Raw genomic sequence first — 20,302 nt, 5'->3', positions numbered from 1 at the left:
AAGCTCAGTGTATTGGGCGGGTGGATTGAACAAAAGTTCCTTGATGTGCAAAGGCAACTGAATGTACAAAGAAGAGCAGAATGCAATCCAGTTTGGGAGTCTGTAAATTGTAAACAATTTTTTTTTTAAAAAAAAATCTATATTCCTAAGAGTTGGCGGGCTCCTACTATAGTTTGGCTAACTGCTGGAGACAGAGAGAAAGAACATCTCACACCCCAGAAAAAAAGCCAATGTTATCTACTATAATTGGCTGTGAAGCTATCATAACTGGATTTTGACTTGAAGGCAGTTTACTGTATCCAGTCTGTAACAGAGATGACTGATCTGTAACAATCTCTCTCCATCCTTGCATCTTATGTTGTTACATGATGGGACATGTTATTTCACAGCCTTATTTCCAGGTGGTTTATAGGATAGAGGGAAACTCTCATTACAATGGCACGTATAATAATAATAATAATAATAATAATAATAATAATAATAATAATAATAACAACAACAACAACAACAACAACAACAACAAAATAAAAAGTTGGAAGGTACCTTGGAGGTCATCTAGTCCAGTGGTTCTCAACCTGTGGGTCGGGACCCCATTTGGGGTCGAACGACCATTTCACGGGGGTCGCCAAACAACGCAGTCCGCCATTTTACCCCCCTTTTCCTTAGCTGTGCTACTCCCTTTTATTCTATTGGCTTTTGAAAGCCAATAGAATAGACTCTCTTGAATAGAGTCTAATTCTATTGGCTTTCAAAAGCCAATGGGAATTGTCCAGGCTGTCTCTGCCCTGCTGAGCCCGCCAAAAGTCCCATTCTGCAAATGGTGCTGCACCAGTTGAGTAGTCCTTGACTTATGACTGGTTGAGTAGTCCTCGACTTACGGTTGGGGGGTCACGGCATTAAAAAGGTTGAGAACCACTGATCTAGTCCAACCCCATGCTCAGGCAGGAAATCCTACACCATTTCAGACAAATGGCTGTCCAGTCTCTTCTTAAAAACTTCCAGTGTTGGAGCATTTACAACTTCTGGAGGCAAGTTGTTCCACTAATTAATTGTTCTCACTGTCAGGAAGTTTCTCCTTAGTTCTAGGTTGCTTCTCTCCTTAATTAGTTTCCATCCATTGCTTCTTGTCCTGCCTTCAGGTGCGTTGGAGAATAGCTTGACTCCCTTTTCTTTGGGGCAACCCCTGAGATATTAGAACGCTGCTATCATGTCCCCACTTGTCCTTCTCTTCATTAAACTAGATATACCCAATTCCAGCAACCGTTCCTTATGTTTTAGCCTCCAGTCCCCTAATAAACTTTGTTGCTCTTCTCTGTACTCTTTCTAGAGTCTCAACATCTTTACATCATGGTTACAAAAACTGGATGCAGTATTCCAAGTGTGGCCTTTCCAAGGCATTGTAAAGTGGTATTAACACTTCATGTGATCTTGATTCTATCCCTCTGTTAATGCAGCCTTGCACTGAGTTGGCTTTTTCGGCAGCTGCAACACACTGCTGGCTCCTATTTAAGGGATTGTCCACTAGGACTCCGAGGTCCCTCTCACAGTTACTGCTATTGAGCCAGGTACCACTTATACTGTACCTGTGCATTTGGTTTTTCTTGCAATGGAGAACCTTACTTTTTTCACTATTTATTTTTATTAGACTTCTATCAGTACCAGTGGAAGGGAACTTCTATCAGTGTTCTTCAAACTTGACAACTTTTAAGATGTGTGAAATTCAACTCCCAGAATTCCCCAGCCAGCAGAACACTATTAACACAAACAAACTTTTAGTATAGAATACTCCAACAAGAAGGATACATATTTTTGTTTTAGGAACAAATATTCTGGATGTTTCCAGAACATTCAGTTTTTTTCTTCTGACTGGGATGGTTTAGTTGATTGTTGGGAATTCTGAACAAAATAGGCCAAAAGGGTAGATTTTTACACATCCCTAAGCAATAAAGTTCGACATTCACAAAGAGACTTGTTCAAAACTCTGTTTTTAAACCAACAAGAAATATAGTAATGAGTGAGCAGGGCAGATAAATATATTTAAATAAAATATGTTTCAGCATTCTTTTATTTGTTTAGAAATAAATAGGGCAAAGAAAAAAAAACCCTCAATAGTGCCGTCAATACAATATTTTGAAGATTACTCTTTTCTTCACCAAACAGTAGAGTCACCAAATAATCTGCAGCATAGTGAAGCTTTACAATATGATTAGCCATATCTATAGGGTGAAGCAATGAATAAATGAATTAGAAAGTATAGCAATAGCCCTTAGACTTATATACCAGTTCATAGTGCTTTATGACACTCTCAGTGCTGTTTATAGAGTCGGCCTCTTGCCCCCAACAATCTGGGTTCTCATTTTACCAATCTTGGAAGAACGGAAGGCTGAGTCAACCTTGAGCCGGTCAGGATCAAACTGCTGGCAATAGGCAGAGTTTGCCTGCAATATGTCATTCTAAATCAGCATGAATTATTCCAATAATAATTCATAAGGTAAAAAGTTTGTGGATAAATCCAACCTAAACTTTTCACAAAGCAAAGGTGCGTGGGTTTTCCTGAATCCAAAAATGGTAAATTAAAGGTTGGCTATGTGAAAACAGCCAACAAAATTGCTTTGGTTCTTACAACTGTGCTCTGAGCAAGTCCATTTTATGCTTCAATTTGAATAGCAGCTATATGTTGAGTATACATTTCAGATTTATTATAGAAATAACAATACATTTTATATATGCATATAACCAATAGTCCATGCAGCCATCCACCAAACACTCCAAAACATTTATAAAGCTTTATAATAAGATATATATTGTATTGCACATTCCAGAGAGCTAGTAACAAAAACTGTAAACATGCAGAGCTTGATTTGCATTTTTTTAACATTCAACCACTAGTTTATGTGAAAAGGCACGTCAGTTAATAAAAGGTGAGGAATGGGGAAAAAAAAATCTGTTTCCATTGTTTTAATTGCCTCCCAACCAGTTGCAAAATATTGAGCCCATATATTATAGTAATACAATTTTAATTCGGATCCAAAGTATTTATGAATGTGCGCTTCAAAATGCAATGACAAATATGCGGCCGCATGCAAAATGTGTGTGTGTGTGTGTGTGTGTGTGTGTGCACATACATATACATACACACACACACACACACACACTTTAAAATATGTAAATGTCCTTAAAACATTATTTGTGATAGCAATTAAAAAGATTTTTAAATATATATATTTTACCAATAAGTGGTGTCATGTCAGAAAAACAGTGGAGACTGGGAGTTTTAAATAAGGAATTCTTCTCCCTTGAACGTTAGGAATATGTTAATAGTGACTTGCAGGTATTTATGATGTGAAGCCTCATTCTCAACTGGTACAGTCTTATGAATAATATAAGCAAGTATTTTCTTGAACGTCTAAATGAGTCCAAACTTTTGGGCAACTGGTTAAAAGGTTTACAGTGCTCGTAATCTTGCGAGCAAAGCTTCCACTTCAGGAATCACGTCTCCTTTAGCACCACCAAGTTCTATTTCGTCCCTTCTCTGGGCTCCTCCAGGTGTGACTTTCCTTTTTCCGACACTGTTTCTCTTTTCTACCGATGGATTAGCTTCGTTTTTACGATGACTGTCCTTGCAGGTGGGGTTCCTTACCGAGGTTCCATGCATACTGTGGTGGGGATGTAGCTTTTCTCCTGTCGGTGCCTTCTGGTTTTCTGTGTGAAAGAAAACAAAGCCGTTTTTGCAGTACACAACAGTGAAGTGCATAACTTTACCCATTCACAATATTTGTAGAGCTTATTTTTGCCGCCAGGCTGCCCCATCATCAACTCTTTCGGGAGGGGAGAAAGGGATGTCCCCAGCTTCTGTTAAGCCCCACTACCCTTCAAAGCAACCTCAGAGAGAGGATTTCTGCTTGAATTTTGAAGTACACTCAGTCCTGATGTATGACTCTGGCTACTCCTGTTTGTTGGGTCTACAATGCTTCAGTTGGTTGCAGGTTCACCTCAGCCGTTCATTGGGTTTCTTTGCAAAGATGGATCACCCCTTCCATGAGCCAATGATTATCAGGCACTCTTAAGAGTGTCAGTGGCTGATTTTACCAGCATTGCTAAAATAACATGGTGGTTGAGATCTTTGCTTGGCCTAGAGAAAGTCACTCATTTAAACTCTACAGAAACCCTAGAAAAACTATTTCAATTTTTCCTGTTTTGGGTAGTTATCCACAGTTTCTTTCTTTCTTTCTTTCTTTCTTTCTTTCTTTCTTTCTTTCTTTCTTTCTTTCTTTCTTTCTTTCTTTCTTTTTCTTTCTTTCCCTCCCTCCCTCCCATCTTTCTTTTCTTTCTTTCTTTCTTTCTTTCTTTCTTTCTTTCTTTCTTTCTTTCTTTCTTTCTTTTTCTTCTCTGTCTTTCCTTCCCCCCCCCCCTCTCTCTCTCTTTCTTTTCTTTCTTTCTTCCTTCTCCTTTTTGTGCATGAGCATAAACTCACAAAAATGTTTGACATATGCTTTTCTGGGAAAGAACAATGGGAAGCCACAGCAATGGGAAAATTGTCTAGTGGGAAAACATAATAGCTGGCAGTCTGGCATGAATAATTTTCAAGATGTTGTCAACTTGTCTCAGTTCAGGCAGTTTTTTTCCCCCCCTTTCAAACGATCTTAGAATTAAGCCAGACTGAGCATAGGATAGAACCAGCTTAAAATTTTTACTGATTTATTCGTATCCTGTCTTTATTATTTTTACAAATAACTCAAGGCAGCCAGCGTATCCAACACAAATTCCTCCTTCTATTTTATTTTTTTTCCTCATAACAGCAATCCTGTGAGGTGGGCTGGCCTGAGAGAGAGAGAGAGGGGGACTGCTTCAAAGTCACCCAGTTGGATTTCAGGGCTAAAGCAGGACTAGAATTTTTTTCCAACCTGGTGCCATAACTAGACCAAAATGTAAGTGAGGACATGCAGTGAGGTAAAAGTTCTGACAAGAATCAAAAGGAAGGATGAATTTTGATATCCCTGGATTCATGAAAATGGGTAGATTCTGCCTATGTTCAGGTAAGCTTAATTCACTCAAGCAATTTATAGACATTCTTGAGATACTGCATTGAAGGACCTTAAAGGTCTTCCAGAAATATTCTGGAGATTTGAACAATTCTTCCCACCTTGATATTCAATAATAATAATAATAATAATAATAATAATAATAATTAATAATCATTTAGAAAATGATAAAATTAAACTGCTCTTGGACTTCAGAATTCAAACAGACAAGCACCTGCAACATAACACCCCAGACTTAACAATTGTCGATAAGAAAGACAAAAAAGTCTGGATAGTGGACGTGGCAGTGCCTGGAGATAGCAGAATAGAAGAGAAAGAACTGGAGAAGATAACAAAATATAAAGACCTACAAATAGAAATAGAAAGACTGTGGCAAAAGCAAGCAAGGGTAGTACCAATAATCATAGGCTCCTTGGGTGCAATCCCAAAACAACTGGAGCACCACTTGAACACCATTGGCATTGACAAATTCGCTATTAGTCAATTGCAAAAGGCGGCCTTACTAGGAACTGCTTCCATCCTGCGACGATATCTGTAATACCATCAAACATCCACATCTGCCTATCCCAGGTCCTGGGTAAGGACTCGATAGGTAGACAAAATGCCAAATCCAGTCTGAACATCTGGCTGACTGTGCGATGATCAATAATAATAATAATAATAATAATAATAATAATAATAATAATAAAAAGAAGCCCGCCACATGTCTACTAAACTAAAAGTACAGCAGCTAATGCTGGACTTGACGGAAGCAATTCCGACAGTTCTACAGAAATCTGAACATACATTTCTGTAACCTAAGCAGTGTCTTCTCAAGTTGATCTAGGTCAGGGGTGGGCAACCTTGGACTTCAACTCCCAGGTTCTTCAACAAACATGTTGCTAACTTAACGCTTGCAGTGCTTCGCTAAACCAGTGGCAAGCAAAGTCGTAAACACAAGAACCGTCTCGTTTAGAAAGGGGAAAAAAAAATGGGGCTCCATTCTACAGGATCACCTGTACTTCTACATGAGAATCTGATTGTGTGTGGGATCTTTCCACAGTCTTCCGACGTGCCTGTGCTTAAAAATCCTAGAAACGTCATTCTCTAACCTTTTGTTCGTTCCAGGAACGTGCTTGAAGAGTAAAAAAAAAAATTAAAAAAAATGAATTGCAGATTTTAACTCAAAGCACGGGACCTTAAACAGTAAGTCAGTCAAAACTTCAAATGCGCTTCTCCCTTTTTAACGAACCTCCTGAGAGATCTCAAACTTTTTTCTTTTTTTAAAAAAGGAATATTCAATATTCATGTAACCTTGAACAAGGCTTGAAAATGGCTTCAACAAACTTGACATGACATTTAGAGAGGGGGGTTTTTTGTTGGGTTTTTTTTTTTTTTTGTTATGCGCTGAAAGATGTTCCATCATCCCAATTGTAATGACTTTGGAGCACAGGCAGTCACTCATGACACTGTGTTTTATGTGACTGGTGAAAATCCCCACCGAAAACAGCTTGTACATTAAAAGGCTGCTGCTGAAGATATTTACTACACTGTCAGTCCCTGACCAGGGGCTCACGGTGATGGATGAGTTTTTTTTACACAGCTTCTTGGGCAATCTTGACAAAAAATTCTAGGAAGTATGATCACCTTTTGGCTGTTGGGGAGAAAATAAACGCCGTCTTCTGCAGCTTCCTTTATCAAGGGTGCAGTTGATACTTAAAATCTAATAATGCAGGAGCAATGTTCATTTAGTTCCATTTACTGTATGATAAAATAATGTCAACATAGTGCCAGGATTAAACCCGGCACAAAATGGTTAGATGATGTGCTTTGGGGAATGTCTATAAATATGTAAATTTGTTTTGTGAGGGAGTGTGCGGTGCACACATTCACATGCACGCGGTTTCCTTCAAGAGAAAAAGAATAATCCTGTTAGACTGAAAAAGAAGAATAGGTACATGAGAGGCAATTGGCAATTCAAGAACTCCGTACAGGCTCTGGATATTTTCTTGGGGAAGGAAAACTATTTTCCTGACATGTAAGTTCACAATATGCAGAAAGATTTTTACGGGAATATATTTTAAACAGGCTAGGTGTGATGGGAGTTAGTTAGACATAACAATATTGTAATAATGTGTGAATTCAGGGCTTTTGAAATAAGAGATAAGAAATAGTGGGTTGGAGTAAAGGAGGGAAAGCTTGCATTTCAAACTAATTGGAGAATGTGATTTATGACTGTAAATTAGGGGAGGGAATTGTGCTTTGATATAATGTGTTCAGGGGAGGGGAATCCAGATTTTGGCTTGGACTATGTACGTGCCGATGTGTTGCTACTCAAATAAAGTTTCTTTAAAGTAAACAATGCCTCAAAGTTCTTTGAAGAGTTTCATCTGTCAGAACCATGACACTAGGTGGAAGAGTTAAAAAAAATAATGTAATATTGTTAATTCTTTTGCTTAAAATTTAGGGGGTAGGTTATTCTATGCTACTGCCACTTGCTCTTTGTGCATTTTTCCCCATGTTTATTAAAAGAATATTTAAATTTGAGTTCATAGGTAGCCCTTGCTTAGAAACCATTGGGACCACAATCTTGGGCATTGAGCGAAGTGGTTGTTAAACGAGACATCGCATGACTACTTTGCTCAACAACTGCAATTTCAGCACATCCTGGTTGCTGTCATTTAAACAGTCTTGCAGGTTGTTAAGTGGACGAAGGGATTGGTGCCTCAGGGGATAGACTTATAGAAAGACAGGGCTTGTAGAAATAGATGTCAGACATTATGTCTATTTGGAAGCTGCAGCATTTGATGTGAGCGTTGAACTTTGCGCTGATGGCAGAGCAAGTTCAAATTCTAGCTTTAGGGAAATTTAATTTCCCCAGATTGTGGTTAAACATAATTGTAGGTTTGTAGATATCTATTACATAGGGTAGCAATTTGAGCATTTAGAGTACTAGTTTTGCTCCAAAATGAATTATTTCGAAAGTTGCCTTTGGAAGTAGATGAGCTATAGTCTACATTAGTTGATCAACGTACACATTTCTGATGACCTACTATCTTCTTAAAAGACAAACACAACAAGCACTATCAAAGCAGCTTTGCAAATTCTATCCGTTGGCTGAATTGTAAGAGAACTGTTGTTTTGGGCTCTTTAAAAATCAGAAGTAATAACATTAACCTTTTTCTCTCTCTGCCTTAAAACAAAGTATTTGGTATGCTACATTTCTAATCTTTCCCAGAAATAAACCATAAAGATCTCCAGTGAAGAAAGTCTTCCATATTCGGCATAGCTGATACAATTAGCTGGAGAGAATTTGGGGGAGAAACCGCCAAAGCTGGTGAATTGATACATTCCAACGACTCTCTCTTCCTATTTTTTTTTCTCCTTTGACGGATGAAGTTTTTTGGATGATCAATGAAACATCTCAGATTAATCAAGTTTGGTCCAGTTGCTACGACTCAACCTTTTAGATTCGCTTGGCCTGGATGATTGAGCCCTCTTTGACATTTTGCAACCTTTGGACAAGCAAAGTCAATGAGGAAGTCAGGTTCATGTAACAATCGTGTTACTAGCAACTGGAGTCGTTCACGTAACCACTGGGGCAAGAAAAGTCGTAAAATGGAGCAAAACATGGTGGGGCAGTGGTTAGAATGCAGTATTGCAGGCTAACTCTGCATTCCCACTGCCAGTTCGATCCTGACTGGCTCAAGTTTGGGGCAATATGCTGACTCTTGTGAGCTGCTTAGAGAGGGCTATAAAGCACTGTGAAGTGGTATATAAGTCTAAGTGCTATTGCTAAAATTGACTTAACAATTGTCTTGCTTTGCAGTGAAAATTTTGGACTCTGTTGTAGTCCTAAATTGAGGACTACCTGTATATTCTTTAAAAAAAAAAAAGCTAGATCCATCAAATCTCAACCTGCCTTAAGAGAAATATCTATAGCTAGCAATGACAATCTTCGCATACCAAAGTGATGTATGTTTTCTCCTACAATTCCTATAGATAATACAATAATCAGGAAAAATATATTTCTAGTTACGTAGCTTCTCCATACAATATCTAGAATTAAAAATGAATACTGTAGTATGGGTATGAGATAGCACTGGCTTGAAATGAACATTTAATTCTTAATAGCAAATGATAAAAGTCTGAGAAGCATCTTTGAGAACTTTCAGTTCAACAATTCTGTGCAAACCCTTCCGTTTGATTGGTAGAAATTGTATTTGAAAAGGTTTTCTATATGGTTCAGAATTGATTCACCTTATTTTTTTTTCTGATTTGGATATAATTAATCATGTCAAGAAGAGAGCATTAAATGTTATGAGGAAGACACTGGACATTTTTCTTGCAGTACGTGCACCAGGAAAGGAGATAAATGCAATAGTTTCCTATTTCCTTCAGCAAAATAGATATTTGTCGAGCCATATATTATACTTTGCTTGCTTGCTTGCTTTTTCCATAAAAATATTCACCATTTGGTTTAGGAAAAGCAAAAAAGTTTTCCAAAAGCAGAGATGCCCTGGTCCTTGCTCATAAATGGAAGTATCTGATGTCCTTCTATAACAGAATACTGCATCTAGTTTTGGTCACTATGATGTAAAAAAAATTGTTTAGACTCTAGAAAGAGTGTAGACAAGAGCAACAAAGATGATCAGGGGACTGGAGGCTAAAACATATAAGGAACGGTTGCTGGAATTGGGTTATGTCTAGTTTAATGAAGAGAAGGACAAGGGGGGACAGGATAGCAGTGTCCCAATATCTCAGGGGCTGCCCCAAAGAAGAGGGAGTCAAGCTATTCTCCAAAGCGCCTGAAGGCAGGACAAGAAGCAATGGATGGAAACTAACTAAGGAGAGAAGCAACCTAGAACTAAGGAGAAACTTCCTGACAGTTAGAACAATTAATCAGTGGAACAACCTGCCTCCAGAAGCAGTGGGTGCTCCAACATTGGATGTTTTTAAGAAGAGACTGGACAGCCATTTGTCTGAAATAGTATAGGGTTTCCTGCCTAAGCAGGGGGCTGGACTAGATGACCTCCAAGGTCCCTTTCAACTTTATATTATTATTGTTGTTGTTGTTGTTGTTGTTAAATGATGGTTCCTAAAAATGATTTTTAAATAATGTCAAATTCATAGCATTTGGATCCAAGTTTAATCTTCTCTATAGAGTCACTTAGATGAGATGGGCCACGGAGAAATTAAATAAATAAATTTGATAGAACATTGCAATAGCACTTAGACTTGTATACCGCTTCACAGTGCTTTACAGCCCCTCTCTAAGCAGTTTACAGAGTCAGCATATTGCTCCCAACAATCTGGGTCCTCATTTTACCGACCTCAGAAGGATGGAAAGGCTGAGTCAACTTTGAGCTGGTGAGGATCAAACTGCTGGCGGTGGGCAGAATCATCCTGCAGTGCTGCATTCTAACCACTGCACCACCACAACTCTTGTTGTGGGCTTAATGCCAGTCAAGTTCAATTAAGGAGGCTATTCAACTTTCTTGCTTTTTTTAGAATGTAGAAAGCTGAACCCACATTTGTTCTAGGAAATGATACAGGGGCTTCTCCTACCATGGTCATGGTGTGTCTTTCACCGTCTTCTATCAGAGGACAGTAGGAGATGCTTCCCTCTGGGGCACAAGGACATCAACACCATCCCAACCTTTGCTTAGCAAACTAACCCACAGGTCGCTGTCCAGGAGCAATGAAGCTATTGCTTTTCTGTTGAAGTTGTGGTAGTGACTTGATTGTGCCCTGCTGGTTCTGAGTTTAGTGCCAGCTGATTTCCCTCCTTTGATTAGGGAGAAGAAGCTCAAATGGCTCAGCATGAGATGCCCACCTACTTACAAGCTGTTGGGTACTGAATGGACAGGAAAAATAGCAATAACAATAGCACTTAGACTTACTGTATATACTGTCCCCATAGTGTTTAACAGCACTTCCAGGGCGATTTACAACGTTAGCATTATTTGCATATTGTCCCCAACAATCTGGGAAGGATGGAAGACTGAGTCAACCTTGAGTCCGTCGGGATCAAACTCCAGGCTGTGGGTAGAGTTATCCTGCAAGGCTGCACTCTAACCACTACACCCTTAGAGATCCCCGTGCAATAAAACCGCCTTCTGTAAATGCTCTAAGATGAACCAAACGCTCCATTAATTAGGCAGAAGCGTTTGGGGAGCCGGGATACGCTGCTCCTTTAGGAGAGGTAAAAGTTTTAAAATGGAAATGTGTTTACTGAGTGGGGCAATGCCCTACAGAGAGCCTGTAGTCAATTCTGTTTGAATGGATAATCATACATTCATTGATCAGTCATGTTATTGATTCAACTGTCAGCTCCTCTCCTTATATCCCAAGCACTTAGTGCTACCATTTTGCAACTATGTTCTAGATCTCTCAGTACATTTTTAATGAGACGCTATACCAGTGATGGCGAACCTTTTAGAGACCGAGTGCCCCCAAAACCCCTTGCCCCTGCCCTGCCCCCACCTCTCCTGCTCGCAGGACCACCCATCACCTCCACAGCAGATCGCCCAGGCAGCCCAGCAGCATCATGGTGGCCATGCCCTCTGTCCGTGCTGCGCAGCATCATCTGTACGCGATGGGATGCATGGGCGGAATCTTGTCCCCGCTGCCCAGCTGCCATGTCCTTGGCTGCGCTGTTCTGTGCAGGCTGCGCCCGGGGCGACTCTCCTCCGAGGGGGCTGCTGGTGAGAAGGAGACCATGGGGAGTGGCGGGGCTGGGGCGACGGTGTGCGTGCGTGGCCACAGAGAGAGCTCTGAGTGCCGCTTCTGGCACCCATGCCATAGGTTCGCCACCACTGCGCTATACAATCCCAGTTATCCTACAGTATTCCAGCACTCCCATGTTAACAAATATTGGGAAAGAATGCATACACGCCTACATTTGTCACATCCCGGGAAAGGTCTCACGTTTTCTTCCTCCACTTTCTTCCTCTTTAAATAGAGAGGAGGAGAAACAAAGAAAGTAACCAGGTAAAGAAACACAGCCAGTTCTGCAATAACACACACACACACATCAGATATTCAACAGCCAGTTCCGCATTAAGAAACTACCGTACTTTCCGGCGTATAAGACGATTTTTGAAAGCGTTGAAGTTGGCGAGTCGTCTTATATGCCGGAAATAATGGTAGTTTCCGGCATATAAGATTACTTTCTAGGCATGCGACTCGGCGCTGAAGTTGGGGGTCGCCTTATACGCCGGAATATATGGTATATTTACTGAAGTTTCATCTTTTATAGAACTATCGTCTGCTCATTCTGGAGAAAAATGTAGAAGCCAGCCAACCCCAACTTTAAATAGCTTTCGGGGTATATTTAAAGATATACGTATGTGGGCTTGAACAGAATGAAGTTCAGTGCAGTTGTAAATAAGATTGTAATGTACAAGTTAACAGTTGCATGAACACTTATTATTGCAGCTGTAAGCCTGATGTCAGGTCAGCGCAGGCAGCCTTGCAATGTTAGCACAAACCCTTTCCCCTAACACAACATTCTTTCTGCATTGTTCACCAATCACCCTTCACCTGAACTAAGCAAATATGACAGAGGAGGTCACATTGTCAAAGCATTTCAAGGAAGCAGCTTTGCAAACTGTTGACAGAAAGAAGGCAAGGAAATCAAGGTGGCAGAAACAGAGAACGTGAAAAGGTGAGAGACGCTGCAACTAGAAAAAAAAAGATATAAATGGGCATCCAAAATAAGAAATGGACCACAAAACTGAAGAAAATCCAACTAGCCAAGGCAATAATGCAGATATAAGAAGAGTCAGACACTGCTCTTGACAATGTGAACATATATTTGCTCTCTGGTTAGTAGAAACGCAGACTCTGGAATCATGGGAGGCAAAATGTATTCAGTTTGAATAATTTACTAACTGCATTTCCATAACTAACATAAAAGGCAATACCTAGCATAGACGCCAAAATCATCTTACTATCCTCCAGCAAATCACACTTCTGCTTTCTCATTGTTAACATTACGACGTTTGGAAAAATTAACGTCCTGTTGAAAATTAGCCGTGAATCATACATCCATTCTAACATACCTCTGCCTAATATTCCACAGGAATCAACTATAGACAACTGGTTTGGGATTATTTTGTATAAGAATACGGGTAGTCCTGCAACAATTCATTTAGTTCAGGGGTGTCAAATTCGCAACGTCACGTAACGTAGACTGTAGACTTATAATACACTCAACCCTTCTTTGGATTGGAAGTTTTAAAACCTCTATCGCGTTCAGTTGCACGTTTCAGCGTGTGCCAACTATTTGGAACAGCGTAAACGTAAACAAATTACAAATTGCTCCTGTACATAAATATCATAATATGGGAAGTCAGCCCCCCAGAGAAGGAAATATTAAAAGGGCAGAAAAATATATTTCCTCAAAGGATCTTAAAGAGGCAGAAAAGCATGCCCAGTTTTCTTAATAGCCCCAAGTCTCCCTCCCCCAAGCAGAAACCAGCTCTGTAGAAATGCAGATGTAAATAATCCATTCAGGAAGGTTGGAGGCTAGAAGCTTAGGAAGACAAAGACATCTAAAATCTACACATCCCACCCAAACTCTAAGACAGGACATAATAGGATTAACTCACACATGCCAAAGGGACACAGGTCAAAATACATGACACAGGAAATACAAAGCCTCAAACAGAAACAGGAAACAACCTCAAGAGCCCCAGAGGGTATAAAAACCCACTCCCTACATGTGCTCTCTCTTTTCTTCCAGAGGCATCTTTCTATCTGGCTCTCCTCTTCAATAAACTGCAACCTTCTTTCTAAAGCAGTCACCACGTTGTTTATTCCCGGTTTGGACTGAACCATGATGAAGACTTTTCCTTCAACAATAATAAAAGGGATTCTGCAGCATCACGTTCATTAGGCACAAACTTCTGCTACCCTAATTAAATTGCTTTTCGGTTAGACAAAGTAGATAGTTATTTAACCGCACAACTAAGGCAAAGTACCTGTCTTGCAACATAAAAAGAAAAGGCACAGGTGTTGCAAGGAAACACGGTATTAAAATGGCCACAATGAACTATTTGTCAGTTATGACCACTTCTAACCAAATGGAGAATTGGAAAAGACATTTTTAGACTTGTTAGAATTGTTTGTCTCTACATCTGATGACCTATGGTTTAGTCTTTGACCCCAAACTGTGTATAGCTAATGCACTAAAGCTGACCATAATATTTTTTTCTGATGAGCTCTCAATTCAGATGGCTAATACCGGTATGGCGGGTTTGCTATAATGAGGAATCTCAAACTGCCCTATTTGCTTTTTACTTGTTGGGTAACATTTTAGTAAGCATCAAGGTTGTTCTTCCCTTAAAAATAACAACAAGGATTTGACAACATGGAAACATCCCTTATCTGAAAGAAAATTGCTGTTTAAACTTGGGCAAACAATTAAAAAGACATGCATTAGCACATTTCAGTTTCGACTTTTTTTTATTTAAAAAAGAAAACATTTCTAAATGTGCTACACAGTAACGAGAGGTAACTGTTTTAAAAATACAAAATTTAAAAAGCAACCTGTATTTTAAATGACACGCAAGACCTTGAATGTTAAATAAAGGTGATTAAAACACACTTCTGCTTTAATTGCCTTTAAGCTAATTGGCTTCTTCCTGGGTAGATAAAAATGCCCTTTTTAGCAACTTTAATTGCTTTTAAGGTACCCCTTCAGGAAATGTCAGAAAAAAAAAATGATGCATCCAGAAGGCTGGTTTTTGTTTAGAGGTACATTCACCTTAAGAAAAAGAAAAATAAGAAAAACAAATCGCATTTTTATTTATATAAAGTCTTTGGGCTGATTGCATTCCAAATACGAGACGACTATTACTTGAATATTATTAGAGGGGAAAATTGAGCATAATGATAAAAGATGTCACTCGGCGTTCGCTTTGAAAAGATAAAGAACTCTTATTCGGGACGACAGTGACATGTCCCGTTATTGTCAGAGCTCTGTGGGGTTTTTAGATAAAAACAAACAAGCATGAAAGCTACTATTATGACAGAGAGGGGGACTATTCTGTGGCGTAACTGGATTTCCCGACGGTGCGTTCATTCATATTTATAATGCATCTGCCCGGCTGATGCAATCACTTCAGCCCCCAACCATTATTCCAAGCCAATCTATACCAGCAAAAAAGACAGCAGCTGACAGGAGTTAATGCCGGTTTTATTTTGCTTACAATTGCTTTCTAATCTACTAACTGGCTATGAAAATTGATGCACTGTATTGAAGTGCTTTAATACATTCCTACATACTGTAGACAAAAAAGGCTAAGCTCCCTCTATGGTAAATTGAATTTGACCAAGTTCTTTTGTTTTCGGGGTTTTAATGTAAGCAGCTCGGCTTGCTTGCATGTAAGTTAAAATTAAAGTGCAACGTGCTAATTGGAATGAAGGCTGTAGACTACTCACAGGGGATAGAATACTTAAAAAACAACAACAACAAAAAAACCTCAGACCTTTAGATCCACAATCCATGCACAATAGAAACAGGCAATTACGGATACTCATACTGAATCAAAATCTATCATAACAAAAAGGGGGAGAACCCTAACTAAAAATGCACTGTGCTATCTTTGGATTCCCAGGAGAACCATCCTTTGTGCATTCACTTCCCATATCTTAAATGAAACTGTTTTGTTGTTGTTGTTAGTTGCGAAGTCGTGTCCAACCCATCGCGACCCCATGGACAACGTTCCTCCAGGCCTTCCTGTCCTCTACCATCTTCTGGAGTCCATTTAAGCTCACTTCTACTGCTTCAGTGACTCCATCTAGCCACCTCATTCTCTGTCATCCCGTTCTTCTATTGCCCTCCATCTTTCCCAGCATTAGGCTCTTCTCCAGGGAGTCCTTCCTTCTCATTAGGTGGCCAAAGTATTTGAGTCTCAACTTCAGGATCTGGCCTTCTAAAGAGCAGTCGGGGTTGATCTCCGCTAGGACTGACCGGTTGGATCGCCTTGCAGTCCAGGGGACTCGCAGGAATCTTCTCAGCACCATAGTTCAAAGGCCTCAATTCTTTGTCGCTCAGCCTTTCTTATGGTCCAACTTTCACATCCATGAAACTGTTTTAGGTACCATTTAAAGCTACTGCAAAACTGACTCTTCAAAACAACAGATCGTCCTTGACTTACAATAGGTCATTTAATGACCCTTTGGGCACTGAAAAAAAGGGACTTGTAATCTATCCCAAAGGTACTTTTTCCAAAAAGGCAACTGGACTCCCTTTGTTTTTCTTTGAAAACGTTTCCCTCCTCATCCAAGAAGCTTCTTCAGGTTCTGACTGAAGTTCTTCGAGTTCTTCAGTGAGAACCTGAGGAAGCCTCTTGGATGAGAAGCGAAATGTCTTCAAGGGAAACCCTAGGAAGTGTCCAGTTGCCTTTTGGAAAAAGTGGCTTTAGGACAACCATGACCTGGATGACTGAGAATCTCTATAGACGCGTGACTTATAATTACAGTTATGACGGTTGCAGCATCACCATGGACACATGATCAACATTCAGACGCTTGGCAATGGGTTCTTGTTTATGATACCTGCAGTGTCCTGGGGTCATGTGATCAACTTTTGCAACCTTCAGACTAGCACTTTACAATGCCTTGGTAAGGGCACACTTGAAGTACTGCATCCAGTTTTGGTCAAAAAGATGTTGAGACTCTAGAAAGAGTGCAGAGAAGAGCAACAAAGGTGATTGGGGGACTGGAGGCTAAAACATATAAGGAACGGTTGCTGGAATTGGGTATGTCTAGTCTAATGAAGAGAAGGACGAGGGGGGACATGATAGCAGTGTTCCAACATCTCAGGGGCTGCCACAAAGAAGAGGGAGTCAAGCTATTCTCCAAAGCGCCTGAAGGCAGGATAAGAAGCAATGGATGGAAACTAATCAAGAAGAGAAGCAACCTAGAACTAAGGAGAAACTTCCTGACAGTGAGAACAATTAACCAGTGGAACAACCTGCCTCCAGAAGTGGTGAATGCTCCAACACTGGAAGTTTTTAAGAAGAGACTGCACAGTCATTTCTCTAAAATGGTATAGGGCAGTGGTGGCGAACCTACGGCACTGTCTGTGGGCACACGCGCTGTCGCCCCAGTCCTGGGTCTTCAGCTGGATTTTATAAAACCTTTTCGCTTTAGGCCTCCCCTGCAGTGTGCAAAAAAAAAAATAAAATAAAAATTCAATCAGTCAATTTCAACTTCTCGTGGGGAAAAAAAGATCTTGCAAAGTTGGAATTGACTGGTTGAACTTTATAGTCCCATTCAGTCTGCTGTTACCACCACAGCCATGCTCACCCAGTGGGCCACGCCCACTCAATTGACCACACCCACCCAATGGGCCACACCCAGCTGGCACTTGACGATTCATAAGTGGGTTTTGGGTTGCAGTTTGGGCACTCAGTCTCTAAAAGGTTCGCCATCACTGGTATAGGGTTTCCTGCCTGAGCAGGAGCTTGGACTAGATGACTTCCAAGGTTCCTTCCAACTTTATTATTATTATTATTATTTCAATGGGGATGCTTGATTCACCGTGTTACTTACTTAACAACTAAAGCGATTCAGTTAGCAACTGTGGCAAGAAAGCCAGCAACTATAAATTTGGGGGTCAACTGTAGTCATAAGTCGATGTCAGCCTTGCCTCCAATTGAAAGATTTCATCTTTATTGCCACAATTTCATCTCCTCTTTAAAAAAAACTCACAACAGATCTACTTAAACCCAGCATTTCAACCTCTTTCTGTTTACACCTCCGTCAAACCGTCAAACTCGGCCTGGTGCTGGGGATTAAAATGAAGGCTAGAGGCGACGTGAGGGAAGATATATAATACCTTCCCCAATGTGATGTCTATGAGCCTGTCAGACTACGATTCCCACCCTCAGCAGCCAGCGCTGGGATGAGGGGAATTGTGAACAATATGCCCGGAGGGTAGCAGATTGCAGAAAGCTGATTTAGAAGCATAAAAATTAATCAAGAGATTTCAGCATTGGAGATACTCCAGCTTCCTTTGGGATGCAAGTGCGGATGTAACGGCGATAATTCGGCTTCTGAGGCAGGAATTCTCTACTTTTGTTGATTTTTTTTTAATTAATGGGCTCCGGGAAATGACTGCTCTGACACTTGGTCAGAAGGATCCGGGGAAGGGTGGAGGTGGAAAAACTTCTTTAGATTTCAGGCCATCTCAGTTTGCCAGGGGAAAAAAAAAAGGTAACTTTTAAAGATAGACTGGCTAGCACTTATCCATGTTGATGGGTAGAGGACTTCAGATCTTCTGCTCTCTTTCAGTGACAAATAAAGGAAGTGGCGGCGTTTCTTTTGAGATTAACTATTAACTATTCCAAAAACTAGAAAGGCAAAGAGCACAAGAAGGGAACAATAGAACTGGAGAAGACGGTAATGCTTATCTGTATTGATCTGATCAGCTTCCCTGCTGCTCAACGTTTTCTGTTGATGACACACATCTAACACGACAGGGTGAATTTGCCCTTCACAGCTGACTGGGTTTTCTTTTTTCCATTTTGAGGTTTTTCTCCACCTGATTTCCATTTATCGCTCTCTCTTTTTTCAGCAGATCTACTACTACTTTCTCTCCTGTCAAATGGGTGGACTTGGATCCCCCGGTTAGAGAGGGCTCTGACGATGAATTTTGGTTGTCCGAATTAAGAAAGGAGAAAGGAAACACAAAGCGGATAATAATAATAGTAATAATAGTAATAATAATAATAATAATAATAATAATAATAATAATAATAATAATAATAATAATAATAATACTGGAGAGACCAAACTGGCCTACAAGAAAGACCAAATGAAGAACAGAATAGAGGCATGGGAAGACAAAGCACTACATGGCCAATACATTAAAAAAATAGCTGGGAAAGCAGATAATAACAAGACCTGGCAATGGCTAAGAGCAGGAAAATTGAAGAAAGAGACCGAGGGACTAATTCTGGCTGCACAAGACCAAGCCTTAAGGACAAATGCATACAAAGTCAAAATTGAGAAGACAGCAACAGACAGTAAGTGCCGCCTATGCAAAGAAGCTGAAGAAACAGTGGACCACCTGGTAAGCTGCTGCAAGAAGATCGCACAGACTGACTACAAGCAGCGGCATGACAAAGTAGCAACAATGGTGCATTGGAAGATCTGCAAAAAATATCATTTGCCTGTAAGCAAGAACTGGTGGGATCATAAAATAGAGAAAGTCATAGAAAATGATAAAATTAAACTGCTCTGGGACTTCAGAATTGAAACAGACAAGCACCTGCAACATAACACCCCAGACTTAACAATTGTCGATAAGAAAGACAAAAAAATCTGGATAGTGAACGTGGTAGTGCCTGGAGACAGCAGAATAGATGAGAAAGAACTGGAGAAGATAACAAAATACAAAGACATAGAAATAGAAAGAATGTGGCAAAAGCAAGCAAGGGTAGTACCAATAGTAATAGACTTCTTGGGTGTAATCCCAAAACAACTGGAACACCACTTGAACACCATTGGCATTGACAAATTCACTATTAGTCAATTGCAAAAGGTGGCCTTACTAGGAACTGCTTCCATCCTGCGACGATACCTGTAATACCATCAAACATCCACATCTGCCTATCCCAGGTCCTGGGTAAGGACTCGATAAGTAGAGAAAATGCCAAATCCAGTCTGAACATCTGGCTGACTGTGTGATGATCCATAATAATAATAATAATAATAAAAGTTGGAAGGGACCTTGGAGGTCATCTAGTCCAACCCCCTGCTCAGGCAAGAAACCCTACACCATTTCAGACAAATTGCTGCCCAGTCTCTTCTTAAAAAGTGTTGGAGCATTCACCACTTCTGGAGGCAGGTTGTTCCATTGGTTAATTGTTCTAACTGTCAGGAAGTTTCTCCTTAGTTCTAGGTTGCTTCTCTCCTTGGTTAGTTTCCATCCATTGCTTCTTGTCCTGCCTTCAGGCGCCTTGGAGAATAGCTTGACTCCCTCTTCTTTGTGGCAACCCCTGAGATTTTGGAAGACTGCTATCATGTCCCCCCTCGTCCTTCTCTTCGTTAAACTAGACGTACTCAATTCAAGCAACCGTTCCTTATATGTTTTAGCCTCCAGTCCCCTAGTGCTTGTTTTCTATTGTTCTCTAACCAGTAATACTTTAATTACTTTAATTAGTTTTAGCATATGAATCATTCTGAGGTTTTGGGGGGGTGGGCACAAAGCTTTCTTCCTTTGTGCCTTTCTGAAAATGGGCTATTTAAAGCAGGGGCGTGCC

At 40.2% G+C, this 20,302-nt stretch overlaps 1 protein-coding gene across 4 annotated transcripts in view; it reads right to left on the bottom strand.

Annotated features, from left to right (window-relative positions):
* Positions 1-2,067: 2,067 nt before the first annotated feature.
* The window catches only part of DIAPH3 (diaphanous related formin 3), a 119,668-nt gene continuing 101,433 nt past the window's right edge, over positions 2,068-20,302 (bottom strand). For all 4 annotated transcript variants that reach the window (XM_039329829.1, XM_039329831.1, XM_039329832.1 and 1 more), the window contains one exon: positions 2,068-3,702. In XM_039329829.1, coding sequence (XP_039185763.1) covers positions 3,446-3,702 — 257 coding nt within the window. In that variant the 3' untranslated portion in view covers positions 2,068-3,445. The remainder of the gene's footprint in view (positions 3,703-20,302) is intronic.

Source organism: Crotalus tigris, unplaced genomic scaffold, assembly GCF_016545835.1.
Source record: "Crotalus tigris isolate CLP2741 ecotype Arizona unplaced genomic scaffold, ASM1654583v1 scf7180000024417.1347922, whole genome shotgun sequence".
In the NCBI taxonomy this organism is placed as follows: Eukaryota; Metazoa; Chordata; class Lepidosauria; order Squamata; family Viperidae; genus Crotalus; species Crotalus tigris.
The sequence above is the reverse complement of the archived record's forward strand: the minus strand, read 5'-3'. Positions and strand labels throughout refer to the sequence as shown.